The sequence below is a fragment of the Apaloderma vittatum genome, unplaced genomic scaffold, assembly GCF_000703405.1.
Source record: "Apaloderma vittatum isolate BGI_N311 unplaced genomic scaffold, ASM70340v1 scaffold1235, whole genome shotgun sequence".
NCBI classification, from domain to species: domain Eukaryota; kingdom Metazoa; phylum Chordata; class Aves; order Trogoniformes; family Trogonidae; genus Apaloderma; species Apaloderma vittatum.
In genome coordinates this window covers 3,841-23,173 of record NW_009718528.1, presented here as the reverse complement: position 1 = coordinate 23,173, position 19,333 = coordinate 3,841, and the positions used below count along the sequence as shown (strand labels likewise).

The 19,333-nt window shown below is 47.1% G+C and overlaps 2 protein-coding genes across 2 annotated transcripts in view; one reads left to right on the top strand and one right to left on the bottom strand.

The window, feature by feature from the left end:
• Positions 1–486: 486 nt before the first annotated feature.
• On the top strand, positions 487–16,814 carry FOXO4 (forkhead box O4; the record flags this gene model as incomplete). Its single annotated transcript, XM_009870263.1, has 4 exons — positions 487–990; positions 1,027–1,243; positions 1,502–1,695; positions 16,785–16,814. Coding segments are annotated over 4 exons (945 nt in total), but the record flags the coding sequence as incomplete, so codon positions are not given.
• Positions 16,815–16,838: 24 nt separating this feature from the next.
• Positions 16,839–19,333, bottom strand: part of LOC104274585 (sestrin-3-like) — a gene marked incomplete at its 5' end in the record, with an annotated part of 3,445 nt that continues 950 nt past the window's right edge. The window contains 5 exons of the mRNA XM_009870262.1: positions 16,839–17,124; positions 17,663–17,807; positions 18,130–18,320; positions 18,749–18,867; positions 19,144–19,260. Coding sequence (XP_009868564.1) covers positions 17,035–17,124; positions 17,663–17,807; positions 18,130–18,320; positions 18,749–18,867; positions 19,144–19,260 — 662 coding nt within the window. The remainder of the gene's footprint in view (positions 17,125–17,662; positions 17,808–18,129; positions 18,321–18,748; positions 18,868–19,143; positions 19,261–19,333) is intronic.

The window sequence follows — 19,333 nt, the reverse complement described above, 5'->3', positions numbered from 1 at the left end:
TTGCCACTTCAGCACATCATAACAGTGAATCAAACAGACTAGTGAAATATATCTGAAAGCTAGCCATAAAAAAAGTTAAAACTTCAGCCAGGCTTACACTGGCTAATGGCGTCAGCAGAAGGGTGGGAGCAGCATTAACTTGAATTCAGTTAGGCTCATGTTGAAATTGCAAGCTGTATATGTGAATTTGTGTATCCTGTGGTATGCTTAGTTTTTGCAGATTATGTATGGTCTTGAAAAAGTTCTTTTGTTTTAGTATTGCCAACTGGAACGTGCTAGTTGTCATGGTAGTTTCACCCTTGGTACTGCAGTGAGGCGTGACACTGTTAGTGTTCAAGCAGAAATGGCACTTTTTTTATGGGTAGCTCTGTTATAACTTTCTCTGGATACTGTCTGAATGTGTTTATGCTTGTGAGATTTCTAGAAGAGAGCTATGTCAGCTGTGAGGCCCTCATATCTTTTTTTTTGATTTATTTTGTTTTTCAGAACTCTATTAGACATAACCTGTCCCTGCACAGCAAATTTATTAAAGTACATAATGAAGCCACAGGGAAGAGCTCTTGGTGGATGCTCAATCCTGAGGGTGGTAAAAGTGGAAAAGCACCAAGAAGAAGAGCTGCCTCCATGGACAACAGCAGTAAACTTGCAAAAGTCAGAGGTAAAACATCCAAAAAGAAGCCTTCCCTCCAGTCTGCTTCAGAATCCACTGCTGACAGTCCTGGCTCCCAATTCCCTAAGTGGCCTGGGAGCCCATCCTCAAGAAGCAATGAGGACTCTGATATGTGGAACACCTTTCGGCCTCGAACCAGTTCCAATGCAAGCACCATTAGTGCCAGGCTTTCTCCTATCCTGACAGAGCAGGATGACCTCCATGATGAAGAGCTGCTTCCTTCTCTAGTGTACTCCAGTGCATCCAGCAATGTTCCACCAACTGTGACTGAGGAGCTTGAGCTCATTGATGGGTTAAATTTGATGTCTTCCAGCTCATCTGTGTTACCTACCCAGCAATCTCCCTCAAGTGGTCAGATTCAGAGAGATTCCAGCTTTTCCTTGCGGAGCCCGAATGCAGCTGGTCAGACCACTACTTTTGGCAATTCCCTATTTAATCCTGTTGATATCACACTGCAAAATTCTGTTGGCCATTTCCCTACCCCTCAGACCTTGGCAGCTCTTTTGACACCCAGCTCTCCACCTCCAAGGGATGTTATGATGACTCAGGTGGATCCAGTTCTCCCACAGACTGGTAACAGGATGAGCAGCCGAACACTTCTGCTTCTAGGTGAACAAGCTGCCCAAAGCAGGATGAGCTCAGGCAATCCACAAGGAAAGCCTACAGAGCAGCAGGCAGAACCAGTTGGTGCCGGTGTTTTGTCATCAGCGCTTCCCATAGTAACATCTCCTCAAAACACTGCCAGCATCAGTTTGAAGGCTCCAGTTTCTGCAACAACTACCCAGTCAGTCCAGCTAGGCAGTCCAGTGCTTCTGTCTTCTGCTAGCCCAGCTCCCCTGGGATTGAACCAAGACAGGCTGCCCATTGACCTGGACATTGACATGTACATGGAGAACCTTGAATGTGATATGGATTACATAATCAACAGTGAACTCATGGATGGAGAAGGACTGGACTTTAATTTTGAACCCATTCTGTCTACACCCAGCTATCCCAGCACCTCACAGGCCTCCAACCATACTTGGGTACCAAGTTAATTTCAGGAGCACGAAAAGGTAGGTGTAGTTACGTAAAATTCTACAGCTCTATGGTGGAAATGTCTGGGATTCCTGTGCCCAGCTCTGAAGAGGTTAAAGATACTTCTTTGGACGTGCAGGTGCTCTTTTACTTAAAGAGCCACATTCCCTTTTAGAAGGAGAAAGCTGTGCAAGGTAAGTAGATTTAACTTGCCAGGTTGTAAACTCCTTTATGGAGTAGAGTAGCAACCTGAAGGAAACTCCTGTTGTCTCTTGTTGCCAAAGATGACTGTGTTACAGGATATTGGTCTGCCTTGCAATGTCTATAGCTCTAAGTTGATGTGAGAGCATATGCTGATGCCATAAATAATAACGTAATCCTATATTATATACAGAATGGTTTAACTGAGCCAAACACATGCTGTGTTTCCATTCAGGTCATTATCTTTGCAAAATTTTCTAGTATGTGTAGTTGCAAAGTGTGTCTGTGTCATGACTGCGTGCTTTGGCTTGTGTGTAGCAGCACACAGTCACTGTCAGTTGTCAGACCTTCTGTGCTTCTGTTTTCTGGGATAGCGTCTCCAAAGTCTGGTGAGCTGGTTCATCAGCATTAACTACTGAATTGCTTATATATCCATTGCGGGAATGGGAAATGAAAGCATGCAGTGTGGCTGGAGATGGATCGAGGAAGGATGTGTTAGTGCTATCTAACACACAGCAAGGCTGCCTCTTCATCAATCTTTCATATTTACACTAAAAAACTAGAGTCATAATGTATATGAGAAGAGTTGAAGGTGTCATTCTCTTGAGGGTGTGACACCCTGATTTGAAGTTCTTTAATCACTGAGGCAGTTAAAGAATAGAGGCATACTTCACACTTTTGAGCTTGGTTAGCTAACAGAAAATTAATAGCTATGAACTGGAGCATAGGCTGGATATTGCTTGGAAAGTGGAAGCCTTGCCAGGAATATTGCCTCTTTAGGAGGCAGATATGGTATTTGTTACTGTTGCAAATTCAACCCCTAATACTGGCCAGCTGAACAGGCAGAAGTAAGGGCAAATTGCAGATACTGCTTCAGTTGTGGGAAGCCCTTGAGCTTCACAATTGTGGAGACTGAGTGAAATTATCCTGTGATTGACTTTAATAGTCTCTCCTAGGCACCTGAGTAACCTGGAGGTAGTTTGGACGTGGTGACCCCTGGAGACTCATGTCAGCCTAAATTTTCTGGTGATTTCTGCTGCTGTTCATGCTGGAGACCAGATGTCAAGTTGCATATTTTTCTGTTCAGTCCCAGTATAGCTATTTCATACAGTTGTCTTGGGTATAGACAAAATGAAATGCTGTCCTTTGAGCTGGTGGTATTTAAACCTTGTGAAAATACTGATATACAACTATATATTGGTATTTTAAACACAGTTTAGCTGCTTCTTGTTCTTGATCCCACCACACTGCTTAGGATTTAATTTATTAATAATATTCTTCTGTTTGTACTTAACAGATCTCTTTACTGTAGAGAGAGGGAGGATCAATCAACCTTTTCTTTTTTGTTATGGGGCTCTTCATAGTCTTGGGTGTTTAACTGTGCTTTTGCTAAATTTCTGTCTGTCTTAAATTGAGTATCCTAACTGCAGGTGGACTATGGAAACTCGGTTTTTATTTCAAAGACAAATTTGGTTGACAATATGTTGGCATTCTTCATCTGCATTAGGACTGCTTGCAAGTTAGTGAGAGAAGCTGTAGCCTTTTGAGCAGTGTTTCTACTGAATACTATTCTGAACTTCTGTGCTGCTGGGTTTTTTTTTTTTGTGCCATGCTAGGACAGGCCATCATATGTGGGGAATACATTGACTTTGCAGGGGTGAAATGTTTTTCACAATGTTTCCAAAACATAAGCAAGCCCTCCTGCAGTCCTGAGTTCATTAATTACCTGGGCTAGACAGACAAGACCTCTGTCTACAGAGTACCAGGCATAGATCAGCTTTTTTAAGAGTGTAAAGCAGAGAAGCTGAGGTAATATTTATCAAAGGATAGAGTCTAGTACTAGTGAAAATGTGACTATAATGAAATGTGAGAACAGGAGCTCTTAACAGCATGGTTATATTCTTGTTCCATATTATTATTCCATAATTGGCATATGAATTCTGTAATCAGAGGAGCTACCTGATGTTAAAAGCCCTGGATTTGCTTTGTTCCGTGCATGAAGTGATACTTTCTGAGAAATACGCTGGACATATGCTTCCTAGGAAAGGAGTGAGATCTGGAATAAGTTCTGAAACAGTATTGTGTTTCAGCAGAAGGCATAGCTCTTACATACCTGCTGGTGAACAATTGTTAACAGCAGTACTTCACTTACAGAGGTGATGCCCTGTTCAATGTGCTTTGTTTCAAGCCTTTTATTCTGTCCTTAGATTGTTTGCTTTTTCTGAGCTTTGCAAAGCTTTTCAGTTTTTTTCTGTATCCTGGAATCCATAGAGTGGGATGAATGGAACCTTTTTCTCCAGAGAACCAGTGGTGTGTAAAACACTGCAAAGACAGAAAGGTGGGACGAGTTTTACAGAAAAGATCAGGGCTTGCATGGAGAGAAGTGGGAGTGTTCTGGGTGGCCAGGAAGAACCCTGGGAAAAGAAGGCAGAATGTTTTCTCAAATTTACAAGTTCTGAAACCAAGTAAGCTGCAGACATCAGTGTCTATGAGGTCAAGATTGTGTCATCTCTCCCTTCTTTCGAGGTCACTTCCAACCCCTAATATTCTGTGATTCTGTGATTCTCTGAACCTGTTATGGCAATGAGTTATTAGGGTCCCCGTTTGGATATCACTGTTCTGGGAAAGCATGGCCAGACTTTTTTCCTTATATATCCTTTCTATGAAAGTGGTTTTTTCCATATTAGATTCATGTTGACAAAAACTACTCTTAAGTGGTTGCTAACCTAAAGCTGTCCTTCAGAGTAATTATTGTGGGTTTAAGCTGTAGCCTTTTGGGTCAGTTACGGGTGTAACACCAGGAAAAATGTGTTCATTGATAAATGCCAGTGATCACACTCTGTTATTTGAACAGCCAGAATGAAACTGTGGCTGGAGAAATAGTTCTCTTTGTAGGCAAGAGAAGATCTTTAGGAATAAGTTTCTTTGCAGCACTTGAGAAGGCACAAGCTACTTGACGTTACCCATAGTGCTCAGAGCTGATGATTTTATCCCCTTCTTGCAAGTTAAATGCTAAATAACTTGTACACAGCTTCATCAGGAGTCTTTTCAATCCTGTGTCTCTTTGACTTGGAGATAGATCAGACGTTGAAACTTTGCATCACTGCTGGGCTGAGGCGAGACCTGCAAACGTAGCTATAAGCTGCAGAGGAAGAAAGTGTAGTGTGAATAATTTACTTGACTAGGAGAAATATAAATTCTACAGCTCCTGCTGTTGTTGTCTGATAGCTGTGGCTCACTTGGTTGTAAACCTGCTATTCACTGGTTAAGGCACTGGATGTGCAAGCCATACAGAGTGACTTCAGGGAGCCTTAGTGAACAAGGGAAAAGAGTAGCCACAGTGGAGTTAGACTGTGGCAATCAGATGCTCAATCATGGGCAACCATTCTCTCCTTCAGCACTTAATGCAAGTGCCCTTCATTCCCATTGTGGGATGTATGGGTGGCTACCTGTCTGTGTCTGAGCAGCCCAGCGACTTAGGGCTTGCTCATCTACCTCTTATGTAATTCTGCAAGCCAGTAAGAGGAATACTTTGAATAGAATTGCCTCTTTTGTACAGTGGTACAGTTTGTGCTTTATTGATGAGTGTGAAGTCCATCTACTCTTGCGGTGGATGAGTTAAGTATCTTCAGTTGTTCAGTTAGACTCCCTTCATAGATCCTTCATAGCCTGGAGAACACTTTCTGTCTTCCTCAGCTTTATGTGGACTCATGATTTTCTTGCTATGCTTCATCTAATTCCCTTTGGTTTAAACACTGTGTTTGGACCCCATCAACTTGCAGTTTCCCCAAGTAGCCTGTTGCACTTCCCTTGTCTTTTCTTGTTCAGAGTTGGTTCACTTTTACAGCATCTTTCACTTTTCACAGGTTTGTTTCATGCTCACTATTACTGAATGCAAACGATGGGATGCCGTACGTTTATTTTGCTCTTCTGCCTTCCAAAGTGAATCACTGGTGTATGGCAGAGGTTTTATGTCAGGGTCTTAATTCTGCTTAGACTTATTCCAAGGCTTGTTCGAACAAATTGTTGAGGTGAAGCAGAAGACCTGAGAAGGGATCTTTAGACTTGGGGGAAAATGAGATATTTATAAATGTTTAATAATTTCTATTTAGATAGAGGATTTCTTTAAATGTGTGAGCATAAAGAGCTTTACCGTGTGATCTCTAAAAATCCCTATTTTTGTCTTTTCCTATGAATTGGTATTTGTGGTTGCTTAAGGTGAAGAGTATTTTTTCACTTCGTTGCTGCTTTCCTATAATGCCTCTGGAGTTAGCCTAGCCCTCCTTTAAGCCTCCTTATCTTGCAGAGTTTTGTTGGTGATGTCAGCTTACAGGAGGAGCACTTACCTTTGTGCTTTTGCTGTCTTTCTGTCTCAGTCATACTCTGAAGCTTGGAGCTGAGCAGTTGCATCCTCCACGTGGCTCTCTGTTGATCAAGGTCTCTTGTGTTTGTTGGCATCTTTTGAGCAGCAGGGGCTGATTAATGCTAGTTAACTCCTTATCTATGCATCCAGGATTCCCACTGAAGCTGAGATCTAACCATTCACTCTATCTATCTTCTTCCTAGTGTCCTTCAGAATTTGAACATTGGGTTCTGACTTCACTTCCCTCCCCTGGCAGAGAAAAGAATGGAGCACGTTGGATTTGGTTTCCCTGCGCACCATGCCTTGGGCAAAAGGGGCTGCCCACCTGGGAAGAAGGAGCAACCTGCATCTGGCTGCAACAGGAAGAGTTTAAAAATAACAATCCTGTTATGTGCCACGGTTCTTCTGATAAACCTGACCCCGCCTTGGACCATCTGGAGAAACCCTGGGCGGTACGTATCCAAAGAGGAGCCCTGGTAAAAATCTCGGCCAGAAGACTCTGTGCCAGGCAATAATGTTCTCCTATGTGAACAGCTGGGTTTGCTGGAGGAAATCTCTCAATGGCTATCCTCCCTCTGCTATGGCAGAAAGTCTCCCAGTGCCTCGGACTGGCAGAGGGCTGGCTCTGCTCTCACTTGGCTTGTCCTCTAGGGTGAAGTACTTGGATGTTTTCATTAAGCCACCAGATGTGCACTTGGTATCCCACAGACTTACAGGGGAATGGGAAGGAGCTTCTTGGTGGAAGCCCTGTGGGAAAAGCCCTGTGCATTCTTTCAGGGGTTGGTTTCAGTGTGCCTGTCTCTCAAGCACCCATCATCGTTCTACAGAGAACGGTGGTGGTTGCAGTTTAGAAGGCTTCCTCTTGTCCACCTGAGTGGAATAAGAGGATGTTGAGTTTTTCACTGTGCCAACTGAGCCCCATTGAATCAGAAGCATGTTTCAAGTCCCTTTGCTGTTCTCAGCACTTTCCTGATACACCAGGCTGCTGTAAAATAAGCACAGGTGCTAATAGCTGTTTCTAGAACATTAAAACATTGGTTTGGGTTTGTTTCTGATCTGTCTTGCTACAGTGGAGAAATGGAAAGCCTGAGTGTGGCCTTAACAGAGCCCTGGTTGCTTTTCAGAAGGGCATTTTCTATAGATGAAATATTTTTTTACTAATCTGGGAACTTTATACAGTGAAAATGAAGCCAATGTTAAGTGTGTCCCCATTAGGCCTATTAGGCAACTCTCCCTCTGAGAAGGTACCAGTGACAGATTTCTTTTTTAGAGCTGTATTAGGAACAAATGCATTTGATGTTTGATAATGTATATGGTTGAGGGGAAAAAATTGGCAGTTTCCCATGGTTTCAAACCTTGGGGAGGAGTTGTACATTATTGTAATGTATATGCAAAAGTAGCTGCAAATTACATAGAAGCTTTTCTAAACCTTTTAAAATATATATTATATATTTTAATTGAAAATGAGATTATTGGATAAAAAACGCACACTGCTTGCTACATTTGTCCCCTTGATACCAGGTAACACTACAGTATGGGAGGGGACTGGCCTAAGGCATTTTGGGCCAAGAAGCTGAAAATGTCATTGGAAAAGTGGGAAGGGTGCTGCAGTGTATCTGGGGAATGGCTGCTCTTCTCAGGGCAGGTGGAAGGTGCCTGGGTCCCAAGGCATTCAGCCACAGTTACTCAGTCTCTTTCCTTGGCTGAGCACTCCTGCCAAACCCAAGAGCATGATGTTAGGGAATGCTAATCATTAACAGTGTGCTCATTCTCAGCTAATCCCTTAAGTAGCGGGACTGCAGTTGATGCATAAGACAGGTTCCCTAGTCTGCTGTTAGTGTGGACCGGATCATGCTAGATCTGCTGACACTCTGGGTGGCCCTTATAGAGGATACAGTCAATTGTATTTTGTAGCTCACTTTTTGGTTTCCAAAGTTTTTTGTTTTCTTGCTGAAGTTTCTGCTACTGCTGGAGAATTTGAAACCTGTAGGCACACCCTTGGGGACGTGTCTGGGATCTTGCCCTGTCTCTTCTTGCAGGACAGAATCTAAGAGGTTATTTCAGAGCATTGGCTGGCATGTTCTTGTCACCTTTTTGGTGTTTGCAGTGGCGGGATCTATGGCAGACATGGTGTCTTCATGGTGTTCTGGTAGGCTTGGGCTGACAGAAAGCCTCTCCAATCCTTTCTGAAGGTGACAGTGGCTTTTGTTCAGAAGGTTTATGTCATGCAGTGCAACGAGCCATACTGTTTTACCACCTTGTCTGCTCTGTTTTCATGTGTTTCACTTCATTTTCATTGAACAGGAATGGTTTGTCTGATTACCTGCAACAAGGAGTCTTCAACAGTCTTATCTTTAGCATGCTCTGCCGTCAGAGCCTTTTAATAATTTGATAACCTTTGCTTTGAAGGCTGCCTTCTTGACAGACCTCACGATGATATGTTTCAAATTTACCCCACAATCTGCTCATCTGGCCATGCCTCATTGTAACAAATAAAAAGGCATATCCTAAGGGATCCCAGGTCTTGCATATTCGGGTCATGGATGCACATTCTCACTGCAATTAGTTCATTGCACAAATGGATAGATACCCTTTTCACAAACACTTGATGGCAGGTGTCGCACATAGCTGCAGCCCAGAATGGCCAACTCGTGATAGATCTGGCAGGATTTGTGGTATTTGGCCCATAATACGCCGCTTTGTCAGCGTGGGCCCTGAAAAGATATGAATTTCATGTTCTCCAGAGAAAGTTGACTGACTGCTCATGCTTCACAGCCATGTATCAAAGGACGAGACAGCAGTATGTGTGGTCGTGTTATATATGAATCTCTGGCTCGCTTCTCATGAAGACAGAGCCCAAAGCAATAGGAAGGACAGTAGCAATAACCAGTGCTTCAGACCTGCAAATCCATGGTGAGCCATTTCTGGCTGAGTTGGTATGCTGGGAGGAAATGCTGTCTTCAGACTGTTTCAGGGTGTCCCCTAGGTGTGACAGGGGACCTGGCCTGATCTCTGGCTGCAGAGGGCCTGACCCTGAGCACTCAGGTAGTGCTCCATGGAGATCTAACATTCACAGCTAGTACACATGCTCAACTTAGTTCAGCTGAAGGAGCTGCAGCCCAGGTACACCAAGGCTCATCACCCAGGTTCAGTGTGAGTTTGTAAGAGACCCTGTTGCTTTATTAAGAAATAGAGCACCTACCTATTTTTTTTTTCTTTCCCATATTCCCAGGCCAGACTCCTGGGAAATCATATGTCCTGGGGACAGCAGTGGAGACAGGAGCATCTCTGGCTGGAGTCCTGCTGTCCTAGTATGCTGACAGTGATGTCATTGTTGTGTGGCATTCTGTGCAGGTGCTCTCTTGTCTCCTCAACACAACAGGGGCTGGCAGTGGTTGAAGAAGCTTGAGAGCATGCTACTGCAGAGAATGGTGTTTGGAAGACTAACAGTGCTCTGGGAGTACTCAGTAAACCATGCATGTAAAGTTGCAGGCTCACACAGGCAACTTAGCTTCTTGTTTGTGTAGCAGGATAGCTTGGATCACGGGCAGAGAGAGCAGGGATGCAGAGAATTTGAGAGTTCTCCCGCCCCTTCTCAAATAATTTCCTTTTCATAAACCTCGAGCTTTTCTAGCCTGGAATATTTCCTTACAGGCCAAAGGAGACTTTAGAGTTCCTAAACTGCTGCTTGCTGAAAGGCTGTATCTCACAGGAGATCGCTCCTTGCTTGTCCGTTTCTTTGTATTCTTGCCCAGTGCTCACTACTGACTGCTGCTGATCTTCGTTCGTGTTAGCACCACAGGTCTTTTACTTGTGGGCTAGTCTAACAAAGGATTGGGCTGGGATGTCAAGAGCAGCTGTGAGCTGAGTAGGGAGGGAAGGGGCCAGTGTCTTGTGGGGTGATGCTCCTGGATAAGTGCCTGAGGGGAGTGTGCAGGGAACTCTGGCGTGAAGCGTTATGTTGCTCTGCGTGCATTTTCCTTGTCCTCACTGAGCTCGGCTGCTAAGTTTGTTCATCTCCAGAGGATTAAATGCCATTTTTCGTAGTGTGAAGCCACCATGCAGCTCTGAACTATGAAGGGATTCCAGTAACTAGACCCATGGATCCTAGTAGTAGGATCACTTGTTGCTTTTATTTACACCTGGGTTTAGCAAATTGCTTGAGCCTTCTTTATAAATAAAACATATTTTACTATACTTCCGGCTTCCTGTGAGAGCTTGGAATCTTGACAACTTTGTGGAGACTTTAATTTTTCTTGTTGTTGTGTCCAAAAACATGCCATCCCCTACCCTGTGCTGCTTTAGAAACAACACTTGCATCATCCTGGTTAAGTGAGAGGAGTGAAAGCAGGGGGAGCATTCCAGAGCCTGGGTGTAGTCATAAATAAGGTTCATACTAGAAGCAAGTAGCACTAATCAGCTTTTCTAAAGGAAATCCATAGAAAGCTTTTATGTAGATCATAATTTGTTAATTTTCTTACTTAGTTTCTTATTTATAGCCACACTTAAATGCTTCAGGGCTAGCCTTCCTTCAGAAATGCCACAGGTAGGAGTGCCTTGGGACTAGTGTCCTGGATTGTCACCAAAGTAAACCCCAAGTTTGGACTCATTATCAAAAAAAACCCCACAACAAATCAACTTTGGGACATGAGCATGAACAGAGATAGCTTAGAGTTTGCTTCAGTTGCATGTCCAATGAAAACTATATTCTGATTAATATGGGGAAAAGCAGGCAAGAGGTGACTCCTGAACCCTGAAAGATCTGTCTGTGTGAAAGCTTGGTGGCCTGTGGTAACCCATCACCACAGTTGCTTGCCCTTCAAGAAAGGGATCCCCTCTTCAGTAGCCTTTATGTCATGTCTCTTCCAACACCACAATGTGTCTGTAGTCACTAGAAAACAATCTCTGAAACCAAAATTGCATGTAATTATTGTGGTGTCAAGCAGGGAGAAGAGGCAGCAGAAGCTGAAGGTGAAAAAGCTGATGGTGTTGCATTTATGGTTCTCTGGCTAAGGCAGTGTTTGGTGTGTGGTAGAAGAGGATGTTCGCAGCTGGTGCTGTGGTACTCGGTGTGGTGCTCCCCAAGGTGTCTTGAGAGGTTTGGCTATGTAGAGGATAGGTCATTTCTGAAAGGAGCCTTCATCATAAGCCAATGGGGCTGGTTCTGTGAAATGCTTCCAGCACAATGGAATCTTCGCCTGGTGCAATCCTGGGACGTGTTGCTGCCTTGCTGGCACAGACACCTGCTGCACGCAGGGCAGGTACTGCTAGCTAACATAGTTTCCACCTCATCCCCTCTGCACTCTTTCACCCATTTCTCACAATTTTTTTTTTTACATAATAAATTTCTGCTTGTGTTTGCTCTCTGTAGCAGTGTAACTTCTGAACCATTACAGGCTCTTTGTTACCATCTGTGCTAGCAAGATTGTAGAATGTGCTAGACTAAGGGGGAATGTTTGACAAATAAAAACCTGTAATCCTCTGCTCTGTGTCTCATGCAGTTTGTTCTGTTTCCCTAGTGAGAACCAGTTGTTTTTAACTTGCCCTTGGCTTCTTTCCTCTGCTCTTCTCACCTCTTAGGGCAACCCCTCATTGAACCCTTAGCTGGCCAGAGGTGGAAGGGTTGCCCACAAAGGCTCCAGTATGCTCTGCAGTGTTACAACTTGCTGGCAGTGTGTGTGGACCTGTGGGGTTGCAAGCCCTAAAACTGACTGTAAGTTTTAACTTGTGGAGAACTAGAGGCTAGAGTTACTCTAGCCTCTTCATTCCTTGTCCTTTTAGACCTGAGTGCAGAAGATGACTCCATTTTACATAACTACATTGAAACATCTTTGAGTGTCAGCAACTCTACCAGTTATCTCTAGAAAAAGAGAGATGAATTTGCTGCTACTTACTTCTTTAAACCGCTCCATCCACAGGCAGATGCTGACACTTAAGACAGATGAGCATGTGAGTGAGCTTTTTTCTTTGATTACACACCCTGAATCCTCCATTAGGGAAAAGAAGGTTACTATAGCTGAGTAGCTTTTTTTATATTAGAAGATAATGGCGCGGAGCTGCCCATCAAAGGGAACATGAATGTCAGAGTGGAATGCAAGGAGCTGGTCATTCCTTGGGAGATGTGCAAGTGAGTAAAGAGGTCTCTCTGGGCAGGAGAAGGCTTCAGCTATGTACCATAAGGGGTCCTTCGCATATACAGTCTGAGCCAGTGAAGCAGCTTGTGAGGAATGTGGTGGAGTCCTCAAAACAGCCTGTCATTAAGGTAGGAAGATGGGATGAGGCTGGAGAATGACAGTCCCCTTCTGCCCTGGGGGTGCTTTGTGCACCACAGCTCAGGGGAGGTCTTAATGAAGGTAACAGTCATACAAAGCCTCAGCCACATTGCTTTGGAGAGGCAGGTAAGTAGATCAGAGAGAAACACTGTAAAGCATGGATTCTTCTGGCCTGGTTAGACACATGGAGAGCAAGTTTGGGTTGTTTCTAAAACTACGGAGGAGAAAGTCTCATTCATGAAATTGCGCAGTATTCGTACAGCCAGAAAATTTTCATTCAAAGCCTTGGATACTCAATATTCAGTTATATCTGATAAAGAACACCATTGAACAATAAGTGTTAAAACAGTTAAAGCTAATAACTGGAAGGAATCTTAGGGCTCCTGCTTCAAGATTTAAGCTAACCTTCAGAAATGAGATTAGGGGGACATCCTTAGGGGAACTGTCTGTCCTTCATCTGTTCCTTGAGCATTTTGTGTTAACACTTTTTATGCCAATTTGAGCATTGGCCTGTGACACTTAAACATTTACAAGGAGAGCAAAGCACTGAATAGATGCCAGCCCAGGACCTGAATACCTTGGCTTGGGGTTGCTTTTGATGTGTGTGACACCATCTCCAGTAGTCAGCAAGAGTCTTCCCGTGTTCTCTCCTAACAGCTCTGAGGGTTCAGTGCACCTTGTTTGCAGTGGGTCAGTCTTTGAGACCTCATAGTTCTCATGTGTTGTCACCATAAGCATTTTGGCCGGTAGAGTAGTTGCCTGCAAAGCAGCACTTCTTAAAGCCAGTGAAGAAGCTTCATCAGCTTTTCTGCTTGGCTTAGTTTCTGGCAAGAGACTGCTTTGCCCAAGATGGTTGCTAGTTGACGAACGCTTCTACTCTGCCACCAGTGATGACACAATGTGTGAAAGCACAGTGGGAAGTCTTTTGCCCTGCCTCATGTGGCTTTTGTGGTGGTATTAACAGGTCCGTGTGGAAGGCGCGCTGGGGAAGGGGGGGATGTTGGAGTCTGTGCTGCCTGCTCCAGAACAGTGCTGGCAGGACAGTGTATCCCCGTCTATTTTGCCTCCTTCCACTGCTGTGGTAAGACCAGCAGCCACAGGCCTGGTTTTAATGTGTGGGTTGTGGGAATTGTGACAGTAAACATTGCTGCAGCAGAGCTTGTTCCAATCACACAGCTTGGGAACAGCTCAGCTGGTACAGAAGTAGTCTTGGCTGTGCCTGCCAGAATGCCTTTCTTGGTTCTGCTGCAAGAAGGCTAGTGACTGCTTTGGATGTGTGCCTGCATCCTCCCCTCTGTAATTCCAGGTAAGGTCACAGTGGCCTGGCTCCCACGTGGGTATGCTGGTGGACATCCTGGAAGGTTCCTGCAGAGAGGTATCCTGGGTTCTGGCAGGTCTTCTAGCCACAGAGCAATAGAGGAGTACCTTATTCAAGACAGATGAAGGGTACAGGGCGCACCAGGGCAAGGTCCTAAGCATTGAAGTTGCCAGACTTATGGTGTGCCATGTGGGTTAGAGTCCTCTGCTTACATTGAATGGCGCAGTGCCTGCACTGCCCTTTTGAGGAAGCCTCAAAGCCTGAGCCTCAGTGAGTTCAAGAGCTTCACAGCTGGGCTGAGCACAGAAGAGGAGCAGGAGGGGGGTTCATAAGGTGAAGGATCAGCTTATGGATTTTAGAAGCTAAGCTGTAGTTACTGGTGTGGGTGTAGAACTCCTCTGAAGTGTCTGGTCAATAAGACACGAGCTTCTCCAGTGACACAGTCCCCAGTACTTGTTACCTGCTACATGACCTACTCGGGACATGATAGTAACTTCGCCCTGCAGGGATGGGAGTAGATTGTTCACCTCTCACTTTCTAGCCCTGAGATCACGTGGGAATGTTTTCTTCTTGCTGGGAAACCAAGGCTGGCAGACTACTCTGGCCTTGCCAGCAGCTGAGCTTTTTCTGGTCAGGGTTGACAGCCCATGGAGCCCTTCGTCTTGCTGCTGTGACTGGTGCTTGTTTTGTGAGCCAGAGCAAGTGGCAGTTGCCCTGGTTCCTGCAAGGCAAGTTCTTTTTGCACAAAGAGAGAGAGATGGGACACTAAAGGGGAACGGGTGGCCTTTTGCTCCCAGCCAGCACTGTGCTGTCACTGCATTCTCCCTTCTCTCTCCCCAGCAGCTTGGTGGGATGGCAGGGGGTGAGGATGCTGCTGCTGGCAGCATTCTGGGAGCCAGCCCTGGCCTGCACAGAGCTATGGGTGCACTGCTTGCTTGGCAGAGCAGTGAGCCTGCATAGAGAATTGGCTGCTGGGGCTCATCCCAGCCCTATGGGGGACCAAGCTGCTTTTGCAGGGACAAGGGAAAGGCTGGCAAAATGGCCAGCAGACAGCCAGGCTGCTACAGTTAATCAGAGCACTACACCTGACAGTGAGCAAGACACCCAGCTGCCCTAATCTGTGCCCAGCCCTCACTGGGGATAAACAATGGTATAGCAGTGCCTGTCCCAGTACTATCAAGCAAAGCCTCCTCGCAGCTGTCCCAGCACCAGGCATTCATGCCACTGTCCTGGCACCAGTAGAGTCAGCCCGTACTGCCCAGCACCAGCTGTCCTGGCATTTTACTGCTCGGTCCATACTCAGCACAGGTACCGCCAGCCCGTGCTACAGGAAGGGTGCATTCAGCATGGCTGGGGAAAGAGCTGGTGCTGTTCCTGGCCTTGTTAACTGAACACCTGCTTGTGAGTGCAAGCAAAATGCTTCTTCCTCAGCTGCAGAAGCAGCACCCAACATGTCACCCACCCATGGCCACATACCTGGGGAAGAAGCCAGCTCCTTCTTCTGGCACCCTCTTCCTTATCAGAGCACCACAGCTCCTTGAAAACCTTCCCTCTTTTCCTACTGAATATGCAGTGTTGTAGGAGTTGCTTATCTAAGCATGAGCAGAGGACATGGCCAAGCTGAACAGAACAGGTCCAGCCTTAGCAACCAGCTGCTGGCCCTGGACCAGAGCTGTCAGTGGAGAACTCCACCACAGCTGAGAACATTGGATTTCCTGGAGCTGGAGCCATCTTGGGGCTGTGGTCAGCCAGGCACTGCTGTCCTGCCTTCAGAGCAGCCATTATGTTTGGATCTCCTTCCCAACAGCTGGCAGAAATAAAGCATGCATCCATGTTAAACATAATATATTTATAGCAAAAATAGGCTTTTTCTGTAGCTTCCATACACAAAGATTTGTCCTCAAACATTTACGCAGTAAACAGGTCGACTGAAGCAGCGTGCACTGGGCTGACTTGACAGCTGCCCTTGCTTCCAGGTCCCACTTATCACAGGTGGCCTCATTCCCCTTTCACGGCTGATCTCTGAAGGCTATGCCCAATCCCTCATACCTCCCCAGCCAGGGGCTGCTGCACAGGCAGGGAGCAGCCCAGAGACAGGGGGAACAATGGTGCAGATTCCTGCCTGCCAGGCAGAAAGCAAGGCTGGTGCACAGGCTGCCTCTGTTCAAAGTGGGACAGCCCAGGGAGTCTCCCCAAGCCTAAGTTGAAGGAAAAGCTTCATGTAGCTCACCTGTGCCAACCACAGGCTCTTCCACCATGCTGTGAAGCAGTAAGTGACGGCACAGGGCTTCAGCCTTCTCATGGTGGTAAGATACAAGCCACATTAACTCAGGAAGCCTCCCTCGTTCCTCCTGTCCCTCTGCTAATGTGAGGCAGAGGAGGGCCTTTGGGGCAAGCTCCCTGAGGACTGCCCAAAGTTCCTTGCAGAAACCTCCAGAGTCTGAACAGTATAACAGACCTTCTTGCCCCACTGTCAGTGAAGGCAGAGTGCTTTGGCCACCCTGACAGCACGAGCTTCACAGTTTGGAGTTCACCTGGGTTATTGCTTGTCCATCCCAGAGGGGTTTGGCACATAGACCTAATGGCAGGATGCGCCTGACAGCAAGTGCATCTCTGTCCCAGGCTGGGGAAGGGCCCTCGCTCAGAGCCAACACTCCTTCCTGCCTGACTGCGCAACTCAGGACATTGCAACGTACTCACAAGTTGCCCATACTGTTCCCAAGCGAGATGCATCACCCCAGCAAGGCCAGGTGCCAAAATGCGGCTTGCACGCAGGGCAGCCACTGCAGCACAGGGAAGGAAGCTAGCTCTCCTCTTCGTCCTTCCTGCAGCAGCCAAGGCTTCCACAGCACCCAGGTGAGGAGCTTCTGCTCACTGAGGAGCATCCCTTTCAACTGCCCCAAGTTGCCTCCCACCTCCCTCTCCCCACCCCATCTTTGACAGTCCTTGGACATGCTCAAGTCTCCAGCATAACACCAACATCTCAGCAGCATGGACTTGCCTCACAGTTTCGTAATTGCACGTAACAGGGCCACTCAGTGAACCCCATAGGGGGGAAAAAAAAAAGGGAACAAGACAGTCAAGTAAACTAAATTGAGTAATCCCTTGGCATCCATCCCAGAATGACAGGTTACGTGTGAGTCCAGAGAGAGAGAATGCTGCTCAGCCCTGCTGCAGCGCACCTCCCCACTGTCTAGGAGATCATGTACTGGGTGATAGCCTGCAACGCGTAGAGCAGCTCTGCCTGCATTCGGGCTTCCAGGATGAGCAGATTCACGTGGACCTAAGGGAGAAACAAGAGAGGTTCAAGCAGCTGCAATGTGCTGTGGCCAGTGGTGCAAGCAAGCACCCACCAGGCTAGTGAATCTTTCAGCACAGGACAAAATGCCATCAATTTCTCCAGCACAGACAGCTGTCCTTTCCCCCTCCTCCCAGTACTTGCAGGGTGTGGCTGCCTCACAGAGAAGTGTGCTGGGGAGTCCCTGGCATGCTTGGCACAGTCCCTGCTGCCCACGCCAGCCACTCCTGCAGGTTATGGCTGTACTGAGGGCTCACGTAGAGGCACTCACCAATGGGGTGATGACCTTGGAAATCCCCGTGCTGCTGGTGGCCCCAGTGGCCACACTGTGGGCAGCACCGTGCTGTGCTAAGCTCAACTCCTTAAAAACAGTTTCCATCTCCCCCGCCCCCATCATCTACCTTGAATGGATTTCATGGCTCAAATATTGCCCATACTCCCCCAATAAAGTACCCCAGCCTGCAGCCCCTGTCCACTCCTTGCCCCACCACAGCTGGTCAGAACCAGGAGGCAGATGTCCCACCTTTTCACTGTGCTTGAACTGCTTCCAGAACCTGTCAAACATTTCTGAGTTTGTCTTCTCTGGGTAGCAGGTTACAGTTTTAATGTAAACTTTGAGCACTCGCTCCAGGAACTGATTCACTTCTGCATAGTCGTAGTCATCATACCTGTGGGGAGCACAGGGGCAAGTCACAGCCAGCACTGTGTCCCTACAGAGCACCTTGCCTGTGGTCTGTGCAGGACATGGCACAGCCTCAGGGCAGGGAGATATGCAGCAGTGACCACCAGTCACTAAAGCCCCATTCTTAAAGCACCCTACCTTGGCCAGAGAAGCTGAGCATCTCTTTCCTGCCTCACCAAATGTCCAGGCAGGCAATTCACCTCCATGTCTTTTCCAAGCCCATCTGCAAGACAGGCCGAGTGCCCTACCCTCCTCCCACCTGGGTGAGCTCGGTTTTCTACCCTGGACCACAAGGCTGGTTTCCCTACCTAATGCCAAACATGCAGTGGATGTAGTTCCAGATGCCTCGCTTGAAGACAGAGGGTTCACACCCTTGCCGCTTGGCCATGGCACTGCTTTGCAGACCATCCACCATTCGAAACTTCTCATCCAGGAGATGCCCAATGTCAGAGTAGAGCCGGTTGACCAGTGAGAAGCCATGGTTTTCCCAGGAGTAATCCTGTTGAGCACAGGAAGAGGCTTTTGCAGCTGCATAAAAGGAGCCCAGGGCACATTCCTAGTAAGAAGGGCTGGAGACCTTGCGATGCAGCAGTGTTCAGTAGGTTTGCTCTGAGTGCAGCTCTGCCACAAACTGCAACATCCTTCATCAGACAGCTTTTGAGTGATTTTGACCCTTGCATCCATGAGGGCAATGTGAAGAAATTAGCAGCCCTTGTAGGACAGAAGTCACTAGTCACTAGTCACCTCCCTCTCCCCAGCCCTAGCAGAGCAGGTTCCCTCTCAGAGTTGAGCTTCTCCGCTTGGGCATTTTACAAAAGCAGTTGTGCCAGATCCAGGCTGCGTGGACAACCCTGCAAGTGTTCACTCCACATCAAGAGTGAATAGGAGAGGAAAGACAGCAGCCTGCTGAGAAAGTAGGAACCTCACCTGGACTCTGAATACCTGCGTCTGATCCTCATCACGCCGAGCAAAGTCCTGGTATCCAAAGTCAGGGTCCTGCATGTAGCATGCAAAATTGGTGGCAGTGGTGACTTCTCTGTCAGCATCTGTGAAAGGGGAGAGCCCTGCACAGGTCAGAATGATGCTCAGCTGCCCTGTTTCCAGCCACAGCAGATGTCAAAAGCCGGGCCTTGCTGTGCTTCTGCAGCCTGCCTTCTCCCCCCCCCCTGCCACTGCCTTCTACCCCCCACCGTCAGCATCCCAGGAGCCCCTCTCTGAAGTGTACATCATCGAAAATGTAAGTATAGACACGAGGGAGCAACACCCAGGCATGCCATACGAACTCCCATCCTGCACACTCAAGTCTGCTCCCTGCCCCTCACCTTCCTCTCGGTCCTGCTGCAGCAGCCTGATCTCCTCCCTGCCCTCGGTCTCCGTGTGGATCCGCTGCATGCGTTCCCGGAGGGAATCCAGCTCCATGCAGGAGTCCAGGGACTGCACAGACACATGCTCAGGGGTGAGGGCAGTAGTTTTGGCTGCGCTCCCATCCCCCCGTGGACCCACCCTTGGGGG